We start from the raw sequence: 18,049 nt of genomic DNA, 5'->3' as shown, positions 1-18,049 counted from the left end.
TGGACGAGGTGCCTCCGAACGAAAGATCAGATCCGTTTTTCGGTTCGGGGAATGGTGACGTCTTCGGACGTTGTGCCTTCCTTGGAGGCGTTGCCTTTGGATCCCTCGTCTGGCGGCGGAGATTGCTTGTTGCGATGGGCCTGGCTGGGAACTGGCCAGGGAGGGCAACTTCGTGCTGCGGGCTTGCGGATGCACGAGCCATTCCTGTCAGGGCAACCTCTTCCTAGCTCCGGTCGTCGAAGAAGACCAGTTCTGCCTACCTTCTTATGGCGCATTAAGTTGTTCCCTGTTCGGCGTCGTTAGAGCAGGAGTGGTTTCGTCTTAGCGGTAGTGGCTTGTTTATTCAATTTTGTCATATGTATGCTCATTGTCAGGGTTTTTGCATGGCTTTCCTTGAATAAGCCGTGGACTGTATCAGTTTTCAGGCCGTTTTCCTTATAAATGGAAAATCGTGGGGATCGACCGTTGTGTCCTTCAATTTTTTTTATCGGCCATAGCGTTTGCAATTTGATCAATCAATTAGAGCTAATCACATTGATATACTCCCTCCATTCACAAATAAGTGTACCTTTGTGTTTGTTTTAAGTCAAACTTTTCTAAATTTGACTGACTTTGTTAAAAAAAGCAACAAAACATATGATATCAAATCGGTATATTATGAAACTGCATTTCAAAGCGGATCAATACTAATTTAGTGTAAAAAATGTTGCTACGTTTTTCAATAAAACCGGTCAAATTTCAATATTTTTGACTTTGGATAAAACTAAAAATACACTTATTTGTGAAGGGAGGGAGTACTTAGGGAGATTGAAGGGAGAAAGGTCCTTATTGAGGAAGTAACTTTTAAGCATGAGAATAAGAATAAGTGTTTTAATGTAAATCCTCATAATTTAGGTAGAGCGGTTTCACCGTTACCTTTTGGCCATGGTATTTGGTTGTTAGATGTTTTAGAAATCGCATGTATTTCTATCCAAGCGAAAGTTGAAGAAAGTTGTTTCTTACTCTAGAAAAAGGAACACCACATCGGTGGAGTAGACATCCTGCAGGGCAGTGCTTGTGGTGACGCCTTAGTCCCGTCATCCATGGGTAATGAGTGGTTGTACACACACACCAGGGAGTATGTCACAACCGTCTCTTCCATGTACTTGTAATGCCTCAGCGTGCAAGTGTGTTCTTGCTTCGTATCACTACTCTAAACTTTTATGAACAATTATTCCATTGCATCAATAAATATACAATATGTATCGTGTAACTAGGTCTAGTGTATTAGCGAATACACCTGTCCTAAAATGGGCCCATGCATAGACACATAACATAGTTGGAAAAACCTTGACGTCTTCAAAAGGTGTCGTGCGGAACATAGAGTTCTACCAGGATACAAAATAGTAATCCTGCATAATAGGATGACGAAACAATCCACAAAAGAGGAGAACACTCAAGGAATTTTAGAATCCTACAATACATATATGAACCTAATCTGCCGAGTCAAGATAACAAAGCAGCCCACATTGTAAATTCTATGGTACTCAGAGTTTCCTGTAGTATAATTAAGACAGTGATAATCTTAATAAAACTTTTTTGACAGGACTGTTTGTTAATTCTTGAAGTGATAACCATAATAAATACTATTAACACATATAGTTGGCTGGAAAATCCTGAAAATCTAATCGACCTGAAGTGATGCTCGCTACAAGCCTGAAATTACAGTTGCTGTCAAAAAAAAGCCTGAAATTACAGTTTCCGGTAAAAACCATCGGATAAAAACATTGAGCCGATTGTCAGCAAAAACCCATTCCAAAGGGAAAGATACCCGTGGAGGCCTGGAGCTGCAGGCGTTGTCTTCAACCCCGGTTATTCTGTCCCCTGGACGGCCAGACCCTCCTGGCAATCCCCACGGCTCCCCCTCCTCCGTACCCCGAACTTCATCCCAAACCCAAACCTCCTCAGTCCTCACCTCCTCGCTTCGCACCGCGGCACCGCCCACCAAAATGATGAAGTCCCTCTTCCTCTTCTCCGCCCACCCCAAGCCGCCCCTGCCCCTCCTCCCCTCCCCCAACCTCCGCAAGCTCCTCCGCCTCCGCGCCTCCTCCTACTCCAGCGCCTCCACCTCGTCCCGTCCTCGCCCGGCTCGCAGCTCCCCAGGGCCCGCCCGCCCCCGCCAGCCCTCCTCCCTCTACGCCCGCCCGAGTCTCCTCGACATGGAGCGCGACCGCGCCGCCCGCCGCGCCGACGTCGACGCCTTCCTCGTCTCCCTCGGCGTCGACCCGGGGGAGCTCGCTGGCCTCGAGCTCCCCGCCACCGTCGACGTCATGCGGGAGCGCGTCGAGTTCCTCCGCTCCCTCGGACTCGAGCCCGAGGACCTCGCCGCCTACCCGCTCGCGCTCGGCTGCAGCGTCCGCAAGAACATGGTCCCCGTCCTTGACTACCTCGGCAAGATCGGCGTCCGCCGCAACGAGCTCCCGCAGCTGCTCCGCCGCTACCCGCAGGTGCTCCACGCCAGCATCGTCGTCGACCTCGCTCCCGTCGTCAAGTACCTCCAGGGGATGGACGTCAGGCCCGGCGACGTGCCGCGCGTGCTCGAGCGCTACCCGGAGCTCCTCGGGTTCAAGCTAGAGGGCACCATGAGCACGTCTGTTGCCTACCTCGTCGGCATTGGCGTGACCAGGCGGCAGGTCGGCGCCGTCATCACCCGTTTCCCTGAGGTGCTCGGCATGCGGGTGGGGAAGATCATAAAACCTTTCGTCGAACACCTTCAGGGCATTGGGCTGCAGAGGCTGGCTGTTGCAAGAATTATTGAGAAGAAGCCGTATGTCCTTGGGTTTGGGTTGGAGGAAAGGGTGAAGCCTAATATTGAGGCGCTTCTAGAATTTGGGGTTAGGAAAGAGGCGCTGGCATCCATTGTGATACAGTACCCTGATATTCTTGGAATTGAGCTCAGAGAGAAACTTGTTGCGCAGCAGAGCTTGTTCGAATCAAACATTTTGGTCAACCATGATGATTTTGGAAGGGTGATCGAGAGGATGCCACAAGCCATAAACCTCGGGCGAGCTGCAGTTCTAAAGCATGTTAACTTCCTCACAGCTTGTGGTTTCTTGCTCTCTCAGGTGAGCAAGATGGTCGTGGCGTGTCCTCAGTTGCTCGCATTGAACATGGATATAATGAAGATGAACTTCGAGTACTTTCAGAATGAAATGGAGAGGGATTTGGAGGAGCTGGTTGAGTTCCCTGCATTCTTTACTTATGGCCTCGAATCGACTGTAAGATATCGGCATGAGATTGTGGCTAAGAAGGGATTCACATGCTCTCTTGCATGGCTGCTTAACTGTTCTGATGCGAAATTTGATGAGCGCATGAAGTATGATACAATTGGGGTTGAGGAAATGGAAGCTGAGAATTCCTTTGACACAAATAGGTTTGTGGAGAAAGTACAAGATGAGGATGACGAAGATGTGGACGAGGATAGCGATTATGATGACAGCGATGGTGATGAGTTCATTGAATAATTTGCTTCTAGCGTCAACTATCTACTGTTAGCTCACAAACTTGCATTTGTTTCTTAAGCTGGATGCTCTGTTGTATATGATGCAGTAGTCAGTAGATTGTCATTTTTGAAGGATGTGATTGATAAAACCTGTAAACCAAATGCTGGATATAATCAAATGGTAGCTTAGAGGTCCAATATATTCAGATGTTCCTAAATCTTGTTTGTTTGGCAGTGTGATGATGTAGCATTCGTCTTTGTTACGGACAAATTTGACATTTCTAATGGAATATTACTAACTGGGTATTTTCTCATGAATGCACAGAGATATGGTAAACTTAATTTGTCTCATGTAGACATTTTGCATGTTACTGAACATGAAGCTGCATTGTAACCTGCACATATCGGTGATTCTCGACCTGGTGCATCTGCAAAAAGACCTGAGCAGGTACTGAACAAATTGCAATGCTATGTGCCCGACTTTTCCTTGAGCTCCACGAGATATGATCCTCCTCTTAATGCCATTGTTTGTCTTGCAATTGTTGTTCCCCTTTTGTCATCTTGTCACTTTCATAGAACATATACCCTTTCTTCATGACTGAGTTTCTCTTACTGTATCACGACTATGTACTGGAGAGATGTTGGCATCAGGATTATAACTTCGTTTTGGTTTGGAACACTAGAAATTGGACTTTTGCAGGCTTTATTTGGATGTAAAATTTTGCTCGAACTCTTTAGGAAACATCCATTTCCGGGCTGATCTAGAGAGAGCTGATCTAGAGAGAACCGGGCTGTTTTTTTTGACGTGGGTTTGAGGTTTATCAGAAGGGTCTCGGATTAAAATTGCAGTCTGTTACTTTGGTTATTGTACAAAGCCGTGGAAACCTCTTTTAAGCTTCAGCTGTACTCACTCCGTTTCATAAAGATTGACACGAATTTAAACTAGAGCTAATTCAGATCCGTGCCAATCTTTATAGAACGGAGGGAATATGATATAAAGATGTTTCCACTTTGCCTTAAGCTCTATGAGCAAAGTAAATTTGAGGCACGCTTATCGCCCCAGGTGTTTACATACTGAAGATGCGACTCTCTACTGATATCGCAGCTACTGCTAATTATCCAGAAACAGCAACATAAACGCCCAAAACATATGCTGATGACAAAAGTTTCATGAACAGGCCTGGTAAGCACCATCGTATTCTCTATCTTACTTGCTGGATGGTTCTCATTCCTTCTCTGTGTGCCTCCTTCTCCAAACCCTACCACGGTCGTCCTTTTTTTTCCAAAATAAAAAATCCCTGTTGTATCGGTAGATGCTTATAGCTTCACCAGCCAAATGACAAAACCATAAAAAATCCGTAACTTCTAGGCAAAGCCTTTAAGAAAGGTTTGTCGCATTTATGTCAACGATGATAAGTTTGACCGTAGACTGATCTTGTCAGAGGCGGAGACAAGCCCGGGGATTGAAAAAATTTCCTTTGGTAAATTTCCAAGGAGAAGACAACTTCAAAAGTATCAAAAATTTCCTTAAGACTGATACAGTATAATGGCCGTCATGTGTTTTTGCCGGAGTAAATAATTTATTGTTCACACCCAAATCACCAAATGGAGTAAAATTCACCGCTAGTCCATGAACTCGGCAAAAATGAACACTTTAGTCCACAAATTCAGAAAACGCACACTTAAACCCCTAAACGGGGACTATTGTGTCACTTTAGTCCAAAAATGGTTCGGCAAAGTTTAAACACGCTGCCACATCAGCTTCGGCCAGGACCGCAGGCTGCTACTCGATTTTCTCAGCATATTTTTTTTGGCAAAATCATCATGCCCGAACCGCCCGCGAGGGGCAAGGCGGTCACACCCAGATGGGGATCCTAGGATCCTGAGAACCATGCCGTTGCTGTTGTCGCCTTGCCTAAGGTTGCTTCAAGCCCACAACGCTCAATTTTGACGAGAGGACGTCGGTAAAGGGGTCGTCGGCACGCAGCACGACATCGGTGTCCACGAGGAAGAGCAGCAGCGTGCTGCCTAGGCTGATGACGAAGCATGGCAGGGAAGCTCAACGTGCTCGGCAAGGCAGCAGCCCACGGTGACCCCCCAACGTTGTGATTTTGAAAAAAATCCCTGAGAAAATCGAGTAGCAGCCCATGGTTCTGGACGAATCCGACGTGACTGCCCCTGCCATGTTTAAGACTCGCCTAACCGTTTTTGGACTAAAGTGACACAATAGTTCTAGTTTAAGGGTTTAAGTGTGCATTTTTCGAATTCGTGAACTAAAATATTTATTTTTGACGATTTTATGGACTAGTGGTGTATTTTACTCTTCCAAGTACTAATCTCAGACAGCAGCATGACACTGGGTTCGAGAGCCATTCCAGCAATCCAGCATCCGCAGGAATTCAGGGAGCACACAAGTTCACTAGACGGGAGGACCTTATCAGATAGAGACCAGTAAAGTACCACCGGAAGAAAACGGGCCAAGAGAGAAAATGGGCGTGCAGCATCTTCTGAAGCTGAGGATGGCATCCTATTCCCACCTCCCAGCTGCGGCGCCCGCCGCGCGTTCCCTATCAGCGCTCTCGTCCATCTTCCTCAGCCTTTCCTCCGCCGCCCCGTCGTCCCCCCGGCCTGTCTCCCTCTCCTGCTCGCGGGCTTACTGCTCGGTCGTCAGACCTGCCGCCGACCGGTGCTGCAGCAGGATGGCGGGCCGGCGATTTCCGGGCGTCGTGGCGATGTCGTCTTCGGCGCCGACGTCGGGCCCCGTGCAGAAGTCGGAGGAGGAGTGGGAGGCCGTCCTCACGCCGGAGCAGTTCCGCATCCTCCGCCGCAAGGGCACTGAGTAAGAAGATAACATGATTGATCTTTTCTTGGCCTTTTTCATCTGTTTTTCCTGCTGGAATTATGTTGATAGTATGTTGGTGCACTTCAGCATATTGACAAATAGAGGATTACTTGCTTATAGCCATGCACTTTGTGGAGATAAAGAACAGGATGGAGTCATGGCCATCTGTTCCTGATCAACCAAGAAAGCTTTAGTTTCACAAATTTGCAGGTCAATTCCTCAGTGTGTGCAGCAAGTGCAAATCTAGAATATTTAACCGTAATCGAACATTTTGACTAACCTCAGTTGCCCTCAGTACTATTGCCATGCACGCAATTCCTAGCTGCAAACCCTCCTTTTTTGTCGGACTAGAAGTTTGTCATGTTCTTATTTTGCATAGCATTGGATTTTCATTCACAAGATTGTCGAAGTCATGTAGTGTGCTTTCTTATTGAAACATGTCCGCTAGATTTGGTTTCTCTAGAATCCAGAGACAACTCTACATTCTTCACCGGGAATATGTATCAAGCTATTCCATATGATTTCGTTTGTCAGTTACTATGAATCAACATGAGATTGGGCACAACCACATACTGTAGTATGGAGTGTAAAAAGTGCTATAATGAAGTTGATTACAACAGACTAGAGTGCTGTCTTTTACAATGTTGTAGGCTCATTTTATTCCAAAACCATGACCCTATCTGTAGCACAGAGAATTGGTTTGAGGGTTAACTGGTAAATTATTTTATGTGAGTACATAATATCAACTAAAAGGTTTGTCTACACAAAAACTAAATCAGGAGGATTTATAAGGAGGAAAAATGCTACTCCCTCCGATCCTAAATTATTGTCGAAATATTACATGTATCTAGACGCTTTTAAAGAATAGATACATCTATATTTGGGCAAATTTGAGTCAAGAATTTAAGATCAGAGGGAGTAACCAACAAGAAATATCTGGTATTTTTGAGTTCGCTTGCAGAAACTATAACTTATTCTTGTATTTCTTGTAACAGTCTAGTCTACAATAGTAGCAGCCCACAAGATTTTGCTAGTATGGCTTATACTTTTCATTGGATCTGTTTTTGTATTTTCAGTAGAATCAAATATAGCAAGTCAAAATCTTAACTGTCCTTGAAGCACAAACAGGTTCATTAGTTGAACTATCAGAATATGTACTTGCCCTCCGGGGTCAACTTTCTCTAGCTTCTAGCATATGAAGCTTGAGAAAACTGGATAGGTGCTTTATGACAAATTAACTATTACTTTGCAGCAAGGGTGCTTTTTCGTCAGGTCATACAGTTTATCACTATGAAACTTGATGCAATTCAATCCAGAACATACATAACTGTTACAATGTTGTAGGCTATAGAGTGAAGTTGATTACCACAAACTAGAGTGCCGTCAATGTTATAGGCTCATTTTATTCCAAAACCATGACCCTATCTTATTAGTCCAGAGAATTGGTTTGGCGCTGAACTGGTAAACTCTTTTATGTGAGTACATAATATCAACGAAAAGGTTTGTCTGCGCAAAAACTAAATCAGGAGGATTTATAAGCAGAAAATGCTAACCAACAAGAAATATCTGGTCTTTTTGAGTTTGCTTGCAGAAACTATAACTTATTCTTGTATTTCTTGTAACAGTCTAGTCTACAATAGTAGCAGCGCACAAGATTTTGACAAAAAAGGCAGGAGCACTGCCGTTCATTAAAATGAGAGAAAAAGTATATTTACAAGAAAGCGCCTAGAATTGGACGGGCAAGACACACAACCCCAACAAACACAAGACACACTATTACACTAACATCACTCAAAAGGACTTGAAATCCTCCTGAGCTTTGGAAGCAACTTCCTCTTCCATGGACACATTGTTGAAAATTCTGCGGTTATGCTCTTTCCACACATTCCAAAGACAGAAGATGAGCAATCCATCGAAATGCCTATTACGATCATGAGAGATCTTAGCTCTGTCCGCATTCCACCAATCCTCAACTGAATCAGACCTATCGATAGCCCACGAGATTTTTGTTAGTATGGATTGTACTTTCTTTGGATCTTTTTTTTTGTAGTTTTAATAGAATCAAATATACCAAGTCAAAGTCTTACCTGTCCTTGAAACACAAACAGGTTCATTTGTTGAACTATCAGAATATGTACTTGCCCTATGGGGTTGCCCTCTGGGGGTCAACTTTTTCTAGCTTCTAGCATATGAAGCTTGAGAAAACTGGATAGGTGCTTTATGACAAATTAACTATTACTTTGCAGCAAGGGTGCTTTTTTCCTTGGGTCATACAGTTTATCAGTATGAAACTTGATGCAATTCAATCCAAAACATACATAACTGTAGTTGTTTGATCATGAAATGAGCCTGTGAGCTGACTCATCTAGTTCCTATCCTACTTGGCACTTGCATTATCAGCATCTGCATTGTGCTATTTACTGGTATATGGCATCTTACATATGGTAGTCCATTGAACTAACAACAGTGTAACTGTGATAAGATCTCATTTTAGGATAAAATTTTCAGGTATCCTGGAACAGGTGAGTATGACAAGTTCTTTGACGAGGGTATTTACGGATGTGCTGGGTGCGGAACCCCCTTGTACAAATCATCTACAAAGTTCAATTCTGGGTGTGGTTGGCCAGCATTTTATGAAGGATTTCCTGGAGCCATAAAACGAACAGTACAGTTTTCTCATCCAATTTCAATCATTTGGCTAGGAAGTAGGAAACATCTAACAGTTTTTGAGAATTTTTTTTCCCCTTTATTCTCTTCTATTCATTCTGTGCTCTGATGCCTACGTTGGGTGATATTTCTGGCCTGTTACTTCAGGCGGATCCTGATGGGAGGCGAGTTGAGATCACGTGTGCTGCTTGTGACGGACATCTGGGCCACGTGTTCAAAGGGGAGGGGTTCAACACGCCGACTGACGAGCGACACTGTGTTAACAGTATCTCACTCAAGTTCATTCCAGCCTCGGAAGAAACAGATAGTTGACTGGCAGTGGATGAGCATCGAGATGGGAAATGAAAATGAAGTCTTTTGGGGCAGTCCCTGTAGTGATTACTGACTACCTTCTCATGAGATTTCAGAACACTGTACTTTTGTCAATAATGCAAGGCCTCACGACGGATCATTGTTAATTTTGGCAGTAAACTGTGGCATACGTAAATTCTAGTTTTTAGTTTTCCCATTGGAAATGAATAGAATGGAAATCCTGTACATTCGATAATAAAGTGAACTGAACGATGCAGCATTGCAAGTTTGCAACTCGTCTTCTCTCTCTATCTGAGCCCAAGCATAATATCGCTGGGATTGATATACTGACCTCGACAGATAAGAGCATCTTCAATGCGATCACCTAAATTTTGTCCCAAAATGTCATTTTTTTGGTCATTTGGGGGAGCAAATGGACATATGTCCTCCTCATGTCTATCCTCGTCACCCAACCACATCCCTCAAATTTCTCTCCCAAATTAGCTTTTCCTTCTCTTTATCTTTTCTTCTCTCCTTTTCACTTTTTCTTCTCCTTTTTCATCTCTTGTCGTGGGGCCGGGACGGACAAAATAAAGCACCGGACAATGTCCGGACATCCCAAACCTCCCCTAAATTTGGGGCAAGTTTGGGGGATGTCCGAACAAACATGCCATTTTGTCCGTTTAGAGAATGCCATTGGAAGATGATTTTAGGGGCAAAATGTCCATATCCCCCAAATAAGACATTTGGGATAACTTTGGAGATGCCATGGAGAAGCTCTAAACCAAGTATATCAGTAACAAATAATCTCAAAGCAGACAGGTAAAGAGGGTGCACTAGTGCACCTTGAACCTTGTGCACTAGGTCCTTCACTAGTCACCTGTTTTTTTTTTAATCCATTTTATTTTTGACAACATGCATCTACTATGTCTGAGATTTTCAGATCTAAATTTGATTCCCAGCTTAAGAAACAAAAAAAAGAGACAAATCAGACTATGAATGTGTCAACTGATACTCTTGCCTTTGCATTTGAATTTGGGACTATCCATAGCCTGATTGTCTTTTTTTCTGTTAATGTAGATGTGGATCGGATTTGGGTTTGAAATTTTGTGGCATGATAGTTGTGCATTGCATCTATGTCATGCTTTTACGACTTTTAGATATATTTTTTCTGCAACCCAGTGCACTTGTAGACCTCAAGGTGCTAGTGCACCCCATATATGCCCCTGATAAAGAACCCTAAGGGCAGTTCTTGTGCTACAATAATATCTTAGTTGAAGTTAGTAGTCGTCAAATGGAAGTGCTAATACTCTTCCTCATTTAACGATGAAAGCAAACTGAAGAAACAGACACAAGTCCAGCGAATGTTGCCAATGAAAGCAAACTGATCATATGTCTTTTCAGTCAAAAGTAAACTATAAGTTGCAGTGTTGCTTGTTGCAGATCTTTGCCATCAACAGCTGAGAACACCAACAGGTTGCTTGTGTATTTGTGTCATCGCCAAAGATAATATGAGGTACCTTCTGTATTCAGGGTGGTCAAATAAATATAAAGTTTCAGTTTGATGCCAACTGCGAGAGAAATTGCATAATATGGAAACAAAGTGCAAAAGTTGGTTTCATAAGCTTTAAGCATTACGAATATACACTTTCTTCAGTTACCTGGCACTAAGATGAGTGCAGGTATTTCATGTTTTTTCACTTCTATTTCTGCTCGCCTCACAAGCTTTCAGAGCTTGAACATCTGCATTTAACCAGAAGCAAAAAAATGCTGGTTAGCTCAAATCTTGAGTTTCATGCCATAAAAAATATTACTGCTTCCAAAGGACAGTTAATGTGGTACAACATTAGCTTGTACAAATATGAACATAGCCATAGAAGCAGGGGTGTCTTTGTTTCTTCATAATAAAATAAGCACAGCTTTTATTCATTCCATTTGGAGCATGATGCAAGCCAGATGAAATTTGCAGGAGGACACCGTTATTTTGTGGCCTTTGCCGAAACATACCGTCGAAATGTGTCTTTGCCCAGTACCATTACAATTTTGTGGACATTTGCTAGAACACACTGCATCGACTAAAATTGAGAATTTGACATTTTACTTGGGACTACCATCGTAAATCCGATTTTGAAACTTTTTTCCTTTGTACGAATCGATTTTTGACATCTACTAGGGTCTGTCGTTGGTCGATGTGGGCATTCATCACCTTTGTTGCTGCACTCTATAGGAGAGAAAAACGCTTCGAACAAAGAGTTTGAAAGATTCTAGACACATTTGCTTAAGGGTAGAATGATAATTCAATGTGAAAAAAAGTCAAACTTTCCGTTTTGGACCATACAATGTGTTCTGGCAAATGTCCACAAAATTGTAATGGTACTGGGCAAAGACACATTCCGGCGGTGTGTTTCGGCAAAGGCCACAAAATAACGGTGTCCCCCAGCCAATTTTCCCTTATTATTATGTTTGTAATGATCAGAATGTGAATGTTGATGGACACGTTGGGGAATGCTAAGAGGTCAGCGCTAATAATTCTTGATGTTGATGAGAGTAGGTGATATATAAAATAAGCCTCATGTAACTTCTTTTGAAAAATAACTATCATAAAGAAGCTCCAAATGTGATGAAGGTTGCCTTATCTGATGATATAACCAGAACAACAAATGCCAGGAGATCTTAATGTCCATACATCCTGTTTTTCTGAGTTATCTTGGATGTCTCAGTATCATTTCAGCACTTCAAGTATTCCATAAACCCTTTAGGCCCTGTTCGTTTCCAGAAATCCCTGCAGGGATTGAGAGGCATTCTAGGGAAACTGAACTAAATTTGCATGTTTCCCTGTCAATCCCCGCCGGGAAGGGTGAAACCGAACTGGCCCTTAAGGTTTTTGATTTAAAGGTTGGCAATTAGGGGTGCAAGCTGGGGCAAACAAATGACCGCTTTGTGCTTCCAATCGGCGAGTTAGTACAAATTTTTGTTTGGTGCAGTTAGTTCATTTTGCACAGCGTGACTCGATTTTGCAGTCACGCCACTTGCATCTTTTAAAGCACCAACTCTAACACTAAACAGTTCAACATGAATTTTGAAAATCATACTGAAAAGTCCACATTTTGCCTAATTCCGAACCAATGAACAACAAACCCAGCTCCATCTCGCAACTTAGAAGGGTGGTTTACCCCACCTCAATAAGTTGCAACGGATTTGGCATCTACAAGGAAGTAAAAAATCTGCGGTGCTTACGTGCTTGGCAGGCCTTCCAGTTGCGGTCGGACTCGCTGAGGCAGTCCTGTAGAATAGCCAAGGGAAGAGCGGAATCAGAGATTGGTGATGGAGGAAAGATGAGATCCGCGTTCAGCAGCAGCAGAAGTCAGGAAGAGGGGGAGGGAGGACACGCGGGGGTCAGGGCGGTGCCTGGAGGGAGAGGTAGAGCGCGGCGCACTCGTTGAGCTGCTTCACGTTGTCGTCGTCCTCGTCCGCGTCCATCACGTGGAGAGGCGCCGGCGGCGCAGGGGGTGGTGGAGGCGGCGGCGCAGGCGTGTCTTGAGCGTTGCTCGAGGAAGAGGAGCCCATTCGAAGCAGGTTTGGGCAAATTGGTTGGGTGCCACCCTCGACTCGAGTCGTCTCGTGAAATCGGGCGGTCGGTTTTGAGTCTGATCGACTGGCGCGGGGCCGCGTGGCAAAGGCATGGGCAAGTCTTTTTCTGTTGACAGGGAAGGGGCAAGTCTGTTTGGTTTGGGTCTGATCAAGTTCCTTTGATGTGCCGTAAAATTACGGCTGTTTTGCATAATAGCGATGGATTATCTTGAATTTTTGATTGCGTTCATCAAACCAGTCTTCGCGTAATTAACCTTTTACAGCAAATTATAAAATATATTCAACACGATGTAACATTTTTTGAGGGACTACAATATATCGTACTTCTTTCGTCCCGAATTAACCGATGTGAATTTGTATAAGAATTTATACAAATACATGTCAGTTAATTCTGGACTAACAAGTTCAGCACAGTCCACAGTTCACTGGTCTTTCAAGCTCAAATGTCAATCCACCGCAAGCGCTTTCTGTTTCGTTCTCAACATTGCACCACGACGAGGTGTAAAATGAAGAACTTGTGCCATGATAACCATATCTTCACGACTTTTCCTTCCAAAGTGAGTAATCTCTTTAGGCTGGGTTTGGTACTATGGTGGATTACAATAACCGACTTTACCCTTCAAGGTAAATACGATGATATGTCGCTTCCACATGTTTACTTGGCAGCCCAGGGTATTTTAATTTTTGAGCTCACTGTCCTGGTTTCAGAGAATACATTCTGGATATCCTAGTCCTAGGACCAGGTAGGCAAGTACATGAGTGACCAACAAACTAATCTTAGGCATTTGCCGACTTGGAAAGAGAACCAAATGCACACGAGAATCTGCAGTTTCAATCTTTCTTTCATGCAGATATGCACATCAAGTCTCGAAGTTCACTTTGAACCATACATGTGTTTTGAAGTTGATGCAGCTGCAGACCTAGAAAATGTTGATGCATCTGCTACATTTGATTACAGTAGGCACATCTTTTAGAATACGGACACATATTATCTAACAGAGCTGCCTATTTCCTACTTAACATACCGGTCGACAACTCAGTCTTCAGGTACACCTATTTAGCAAATTGATGGCAAAATCCTTTTTCTCCGTACTACATGGATACGGACGAAACTTGCAGACTATACATAGAAATAACCTCATCAATCTGTGCCCTCCAAAAAGAAACAGCAAAATTTGCAGTTCAGATGTTCCTCTCATCAGGAAACTCTTCAATCGGACTTTTGCAGCCATCCAAGCTGCGCAGAAAAAAAATCTAATCAAACACGTATATATAAAAGCGTGGCAAGAATTAACTCGCATGTCGATGCATAATTTTTTGATCCTCCGTGGTTTGATCCTCAGTAGTAATTTTTTTTGTGAAGGCTCTGTCTGCCCATGAGTGGCCAATGTTGGCAAGAAAAATAAACTAGAGTGAGCAAAGAGCATTGTCTTGCAAAAAAATTGGCAATCATCAAGAGAAACTTTTTTTATCATGACAAAAAATTTGGCCACAATCCAAACATAACCTTCGCTAGTATATGGCAAGAATGGAGCCCTGAAGGAGTAGAAAACATGAACATGATGAAGTACCTTCCATGCATACATCACGAAGAAAGCAACTGTATCTGCAGACCAGACAACCGCGAATGATTTCACGAAGAACGGGATGATAACATTGATCAGAGGAACCAGGATAAACAAATAGTTGAGAGCCTCTTTCTCCTTGTTTGAGCAGTCACGAGCCCGAAGAGAAGGTATAGCTGCAGAACCAGACAATGTTCAATTACTGCATTGCAGATCTCCTTTTCTAAGTGTCAATATCGAATCAAGGTATTTACAATATTTCAATTGAAGTTTAAAATTGTTGTAACATCAGCTAGAGGCTGGATCATAAACATGCTTCTTATAGGAATTTGATGGCTTATGCATGCATATCCAGATTAAAATTCAAGTTGCAAACCAAGAGTTATAGTAGAATAAAAAAGCAAACTTTCAAAAGCATGCTATTCTACTTATTGTGGAATAATATCAGACTTACCATATCTCCATATTAATACTGAAATCGATTATAGGGTACAACCAACAGCTTGATAGGCTGACTTGTAAGAATTTGTTTTAAGTTCAAATGACAAGTCATATTAAGTTAGAGCCTTGGTGGCAATAATGCAAGATCACAAGGAAAGGGAAAGCAGACTTCAATTCATTTTTTCTAGTTAGCATCAATATGTGTGTAGAACACAATTAAGAGCCTCTTTGATTTAAAAGAATTAGGAATTCTGGAAGATTTTATTCCTTGGGCACTTTTGGAGGATAATATTCCTTGGAAAATTTTCACATAAAACTCGTTTAATCAGTAGGATTGAAAACCATATGAATTAATCCATAGACTAATTTGCATGCAATTTTGAGGAAAATTTTGGGTGCGGCCAACCTTGCGGAATTCTTTTCTTTGTGTCCATGGCAACAATGGTAAAGACATAATCCTTCAGGAAAATGTTCTTGTGGTGTAACCAAACAGCTTCTGTTACCTAAGTCTATTTTTTGGATGAACATGCTAGGACATCAAATTAGTGTGTTTTTCCTATCCTTGTGAATGAAAGAGTTCCTAAATTTTGTTGCTCCTTCGTTTTCTTTCTTTTTGTGTGTTTTGTTTTCGCTTTGTTCTGGCTTGCAGGCTGTACTTACGGATCTTGCGTCTTCTTCTCAATGGAAATGACACACCACTCGGTGTGTTCGGTAAAAAAAAAAGAGTTCCTAAACAACAGCCATGGTATAAAGCCAACAACTATTTTGTCTTCTTTGACTTTTTAGCCTTAAGGATAGTCATAAAATGAAATGCAATGTTTGTCGTTTGTATGCAAATTGAAAAGAGCTCTTTTAATCCACACCACTTATCCCTCTAGAGGTAAGAGTAGTAAGAAAATCACAATAGTTGAATATCAAGGATATTCCAGTAAAAAAAGGCATTATGCGATGTACCCAATCACAAAGGAAAAAAAGAATGTGCAGCACTCGAACCACTTGCCGGTCACACACAATCTGGGAATCCTTCCCTTAATCTTTGCTAAAACCAAATAATTGATGTAATATTACTCCTATATGATAGTATATGGTTCATTTAAAGTGGCATGGTACATATGTATGCCTGTAGTATATGTACGTTTCACTCATATACACTAACTGCATAGATTTTATTATTTCCTAACATATTTACTCCACGTTTATCTTAGAATTTCTCAATTGATTCCTTGAAAAAAGAAATCTCAATTGCAAGTGCTGACGGCAAATAGCTGGATGAGCTGCAACAGCAAGTTTATAACTAATAAACACTATATTCCCTTCTATTAGATCATTCCCTGTCTTGTAGGTTGTAGCACTAGTAAATGTCACTGTTACCAAGTCCCACAGGTTGGTATGGATAATCAGAAAAATCATACTCCCTTCGATCCATAATAAGTGTCTTAAACTCTGTACTAACTTGGTACTCCCTCCGTCCTGGAGGGAAAGTTGTACTACTACTAAACTTGAGACACTTATTATGAATCGGAGGGAGTAGCCATTGCTGTTGACGGGAGAACTAAACACCTTACCGACTGAACAGCAAGTCAGCATCAAGTACAAATCATGCTCTAACTAAGAATTTGCAAAACAAACAAACAAATGTCTTACTTACTGAACATCCAGATGGACCACATCCCCATGAGCCTCCAAATGTCCGGCTCGTTGGAGGGGAAGACGAGGTTGAAGGAAAGGGCGCCGCCCACAAGCATGGAGGCGTACGCCTGGACCTCAAACACGGTGTACAGAGTGGAACCGGGCACGGCGGGGTTCTTCGTTGCGGTGGACGCCCTCGGCGCAAACGTGGCCGCGGTCTTCTGAACTGCCTGCTCAAGGACGCTAGTTTCATGTCAGTCCAAGCTCGACGATTTGTTTGTCCAAACGGGGGTCTAAGGCGAAAGCAATACCAACCTTCTTGAGCTCCTTCTCGATGCTGGGATCAACGGGGGCCGGCTGCGTCTTCGGCGCTGACTCGGCCGAGGCTCCGCTCTGGCCGGCGCCGGCGCCGACACCGCCCTCCCCTTCCGTTACCGCGCCAGCGACAGCGCCATCAGAGCCGTCCGAGCTGGCGCGCGCAAAACCGGCCCACCGCCTCCTGCCCCTGCCCGCGCTTCTACCGAGAACTGGAAGAGAGGCTGACGATAACCGCAGCGCGGCTGCAACCGGCGGAAACGCGCAGCCGCCGCTGAGCGGATTGTTTAGCATGGGATGCATCGCTGTTGAGGTTTTTTCCTGGGAAGGGGAGCGCGGGGGAGGGGAAGGGATGGGGAACGAAGGGTCCTCCCGCCTTCACCCTCTCGCCGAGGCCGGCCCACGAACGCCAGTATTTTCGACCCGTGGTTTTTTGCTTTTATTTTCTGTCTGTCCCTTTTTTATCTACTCTCCTACTTATAAAAGACACCAACATGTTTTTTCTAAATCTCCCCACAGAACATACACCAACTCTTCCCACCTCACAACTAACAAATAATTAGGCCGACTAATCAGCTCAAACAACTAACGTTTAGTCTGCTAATTTTTTCTTTGGGTGCCTTTAGCCATTAATTTGCGTCCGACGGTGTTCTGCCACCCGACTCCTGAAGTCCCGATCTGCACATACGCGATCTGACCCACGCGCCTCCGCCCTCAACTCGACCGCCCGCCGCCGCCTCGCTAGCCCGCCGCCACCACCCTCTCCCGCGTCGCGCGCCCGTCGCCGCCTCGCTCGCTCGCTGCTACCGCCTCGAGGTGCCCAGCGACGTCGAGGTGCCGCCGTCCCGTTGAGTCGTCATCGCTTTTGCGCCCGCACGAGTCGCCGCGGACGCGGCCGGAGCATCCGCCGCCCCGTCCAGTCCCCTAGAAGTGAGCTTCTTGCTACAACTTCTCCTCTCCCCTTGATTTTATATGCAGTTCGTTTTCAATTCCCCAAACTGTTCTTATGTGCTTAGCTTCGATGGTTGATTACAGTTTGGACTAGATGATTTATTTGTTAGGATGTTGGATTCACCAAACTGGATTGGGTGTAGCTACAAAATTCAGTCCTAATTTGGTTTAATTTTGAATCAATCAGTCCTCCTCAAACCTGCTGGAGATGCAGCCCGAACGCTCATGGGAACTCCTCCGCGTTCTTCAGTTTCTTTGAGGTATGGAACAAGAGTG

At 43.8% G+C, this 18,049-nt stretch overlaps 4 protein-coding genes across 5 annotated transcripts; 2 read left to right on the top strand and 2 right to left on the bottom strand.

The window, feature by feature from the left end:
- The first annotated feature begins 1,852 nt into the window (after window positions 1-1,852).
- LOC100843561 (transcription termination factor MTERF4, chloroplastic) lies at window positions 1,853-3,795 on the top strand. The gene has a single exon (XM_003568432.4). The coding sequence runs from the start codon at window positions 1,989-1,991 to the stop codon at window positions 3,501-3,503; it is 1,515 nt and encodes a 504-aa protein (XP_003568480.1). The 5' UTR covers window positions 1,853-1,988; the 3' UTR covers window positions 3,504-3,795.
- A 2,138-nt stretch (window positions 3,796-5,933) lies between these two features.
- Window positions 5,934-9,577, top strand: LOC100822538 (peptide methionine sulfoxide reductase B5). Its single transcript, XM_003568449.4, has 3 exons — window positions 5,934-6,320; window positions 8,832-8,988; window positions 9,138-9,577. The coding sequence occupies exons 1-3, from the start codon at window positions 5,971-5,973 to the stop codon at window positions 9,300-9,302; spliced, it is 672 nt and encodes a 223-aa protein (XP_003568497.1). The 5' UTR covers window positions 5,934-5,970; the 3' UTR covers window positions 9,303-9,577.
- Window positions 9,578-10,508: 931 nt separating this feature from the next.
- On the bottom strand, window positions 10,509-12,908 carry LOC100823158 (F-box/WD repeat-containing protein A-like protein). 2 transcript variants are annotated; one of them, XM_014899754.2, is made up of 4 exons: window positions 12,690-12,908; window positions 12,519-12,564; window positions 10,943-11,024; window positions 10,509-10,801 (listed from the first exon to the last, which is right to left on the bottom strand). In XM_014899754.2, the coding sequence occupies exons 1-3, from the start codon at window positions 12,846-12,848 to the stop codon at window positions 10,969-10,971; spliced, it is 261 nt and encodes an 86-aa protein (XP_014755240.1). In that variant the 5' UTR covers window positions 12,849-12,908; the 3' UTR covers window positions 10,509-10,801; window positions 10,943-10,968. The 2 variants fall into 2 exon arrangements, with proteins under 2 accessions (XP_014755240.1, XP_003568499.1); XM_003568451.4 differs by having other exon boundaries at window positions 10,509-10,804; window positions 12,690-12,905.
- Window positions 12,909-13,684: 776 nt separating this feature from the next.
- On the bottom strand, window positions 13,685-17,260 carry LOC100821919. Its single transcript, XM_003568447.4, has 4 exons — window positions 16,823-17,260; window positions 16,527-16,737; window positions 14,444-14,613; window positions 13,685-14,109 (listed from the first exon to the last, which is right to left on the bottom strand). Exons 1-4 carry the CDS (start codon window positions 17,123-17,125, stop codon window positions 14,083-14,085), a joined length of 711 nt encoding a protein of 236 aa, XP_003568495.1. The 5' UTR covers window positions 17,126-17,260; the 3' UTR covers window positions 13,685-14,082.
- Between the last annotated feature and the right edge of the window lie 789 nt (window positions 17,261-18,049).

The sequence above is a fragment of the Brachypodium distachyon genome, chromosome 2 (assembly GCF_000005505.3).
Source record: "Brachypodium distachyon strain Bd21 chromosome 2, Brachypodium_distachyon_v3.0, whole genome shotgun sequence".
Classification (NCBI taxonomy): domain Eukaryota; kingdom Viridiplantae; phylum Streptophyta; class Magnoliopsida; order Poales; family Poaceae; genus Brachypodium; species Brachypodium distachyon.
This window is presented reverse-complemented; position numbering and strand designations above follow the sequence as displayed.

Excerpts from the sequence above, each read along its gene's own strand:
- LOC100821919 (XM_003568447.4), bottom strand. The coding sequence starts at position 17,125 with ATGCATCCCATGCTAAACAATCCGCTCAGCGGCGGCTGCGCGTTTCCG. Across the intron at positions 14,614-16,526 it reads GTGGTCCATCTGGATGTTCA|CTATACCTTCTCTTCGGGCT; the intron begins GTAAGTAAGACA and ends CTGGTTCTGCAG. Across the intron at positions 14,110-14,443 it reads TCGTGATGTATGCATGGAAG|CTTGGATGGCTGCAAAAGTC; the intron begins GTACTTCATCAT and ends TTTTCTGCGCAG.
- LOC100823158 (XM_014899754.2), bottom strand. The coding sequence starts at position 12,848 with ATGGGCTCCTCTTCCTCGAGCAACGCTCAAGACACGCCTGCGCCGCCG. Across the intron at positions 12,565-12,689 it reads CGCTCTACCTCTCCCTCCAG|GACTGCCTCAGCGAGTCCGA; the intron begins GCACCGCCCTGA and ends GCTATTCTACAG. Across the intron at positions 11,025-12,518 it reads CTGGAAGGCCTGCCAAGCAC|ATGTTCAAGCTCTGAAAGCT; the intron begins GTAAGCACCGCA and ends GGTTAAATGCAG.
- LOC100822538 (XM_003568449.4), top strand. The coding sequence starts at position 5,971 with ATGGGCGTGCAGCATCTTCTGAAGCTGAGGATGGCATCCTATTCCCAC. Across the intron at positions 6,321-8,831 it reads CTCCGCCGCAAGGGCACTGA|GTATCCTGGAACAGGTGAGT; the intron begins GTAAGAAGATAA and ends TAAAATTTTCAG. Across the intron at positions 8,989-9,137 it reads CTGGAGCCATAAAACGAACA|GCGGATCCTGATGGGAGGCG; the intron begins GTACAGTTTTCT and ends CTGTTACTTCAG.
- LOC100843561 (XM_003568432.4), top strand. The coding sequence starts at position 1,989 with ATGATGAAGTCCCTCTTCCTCTTCTCCGCCCACCCCAAGCCGCCCCTG.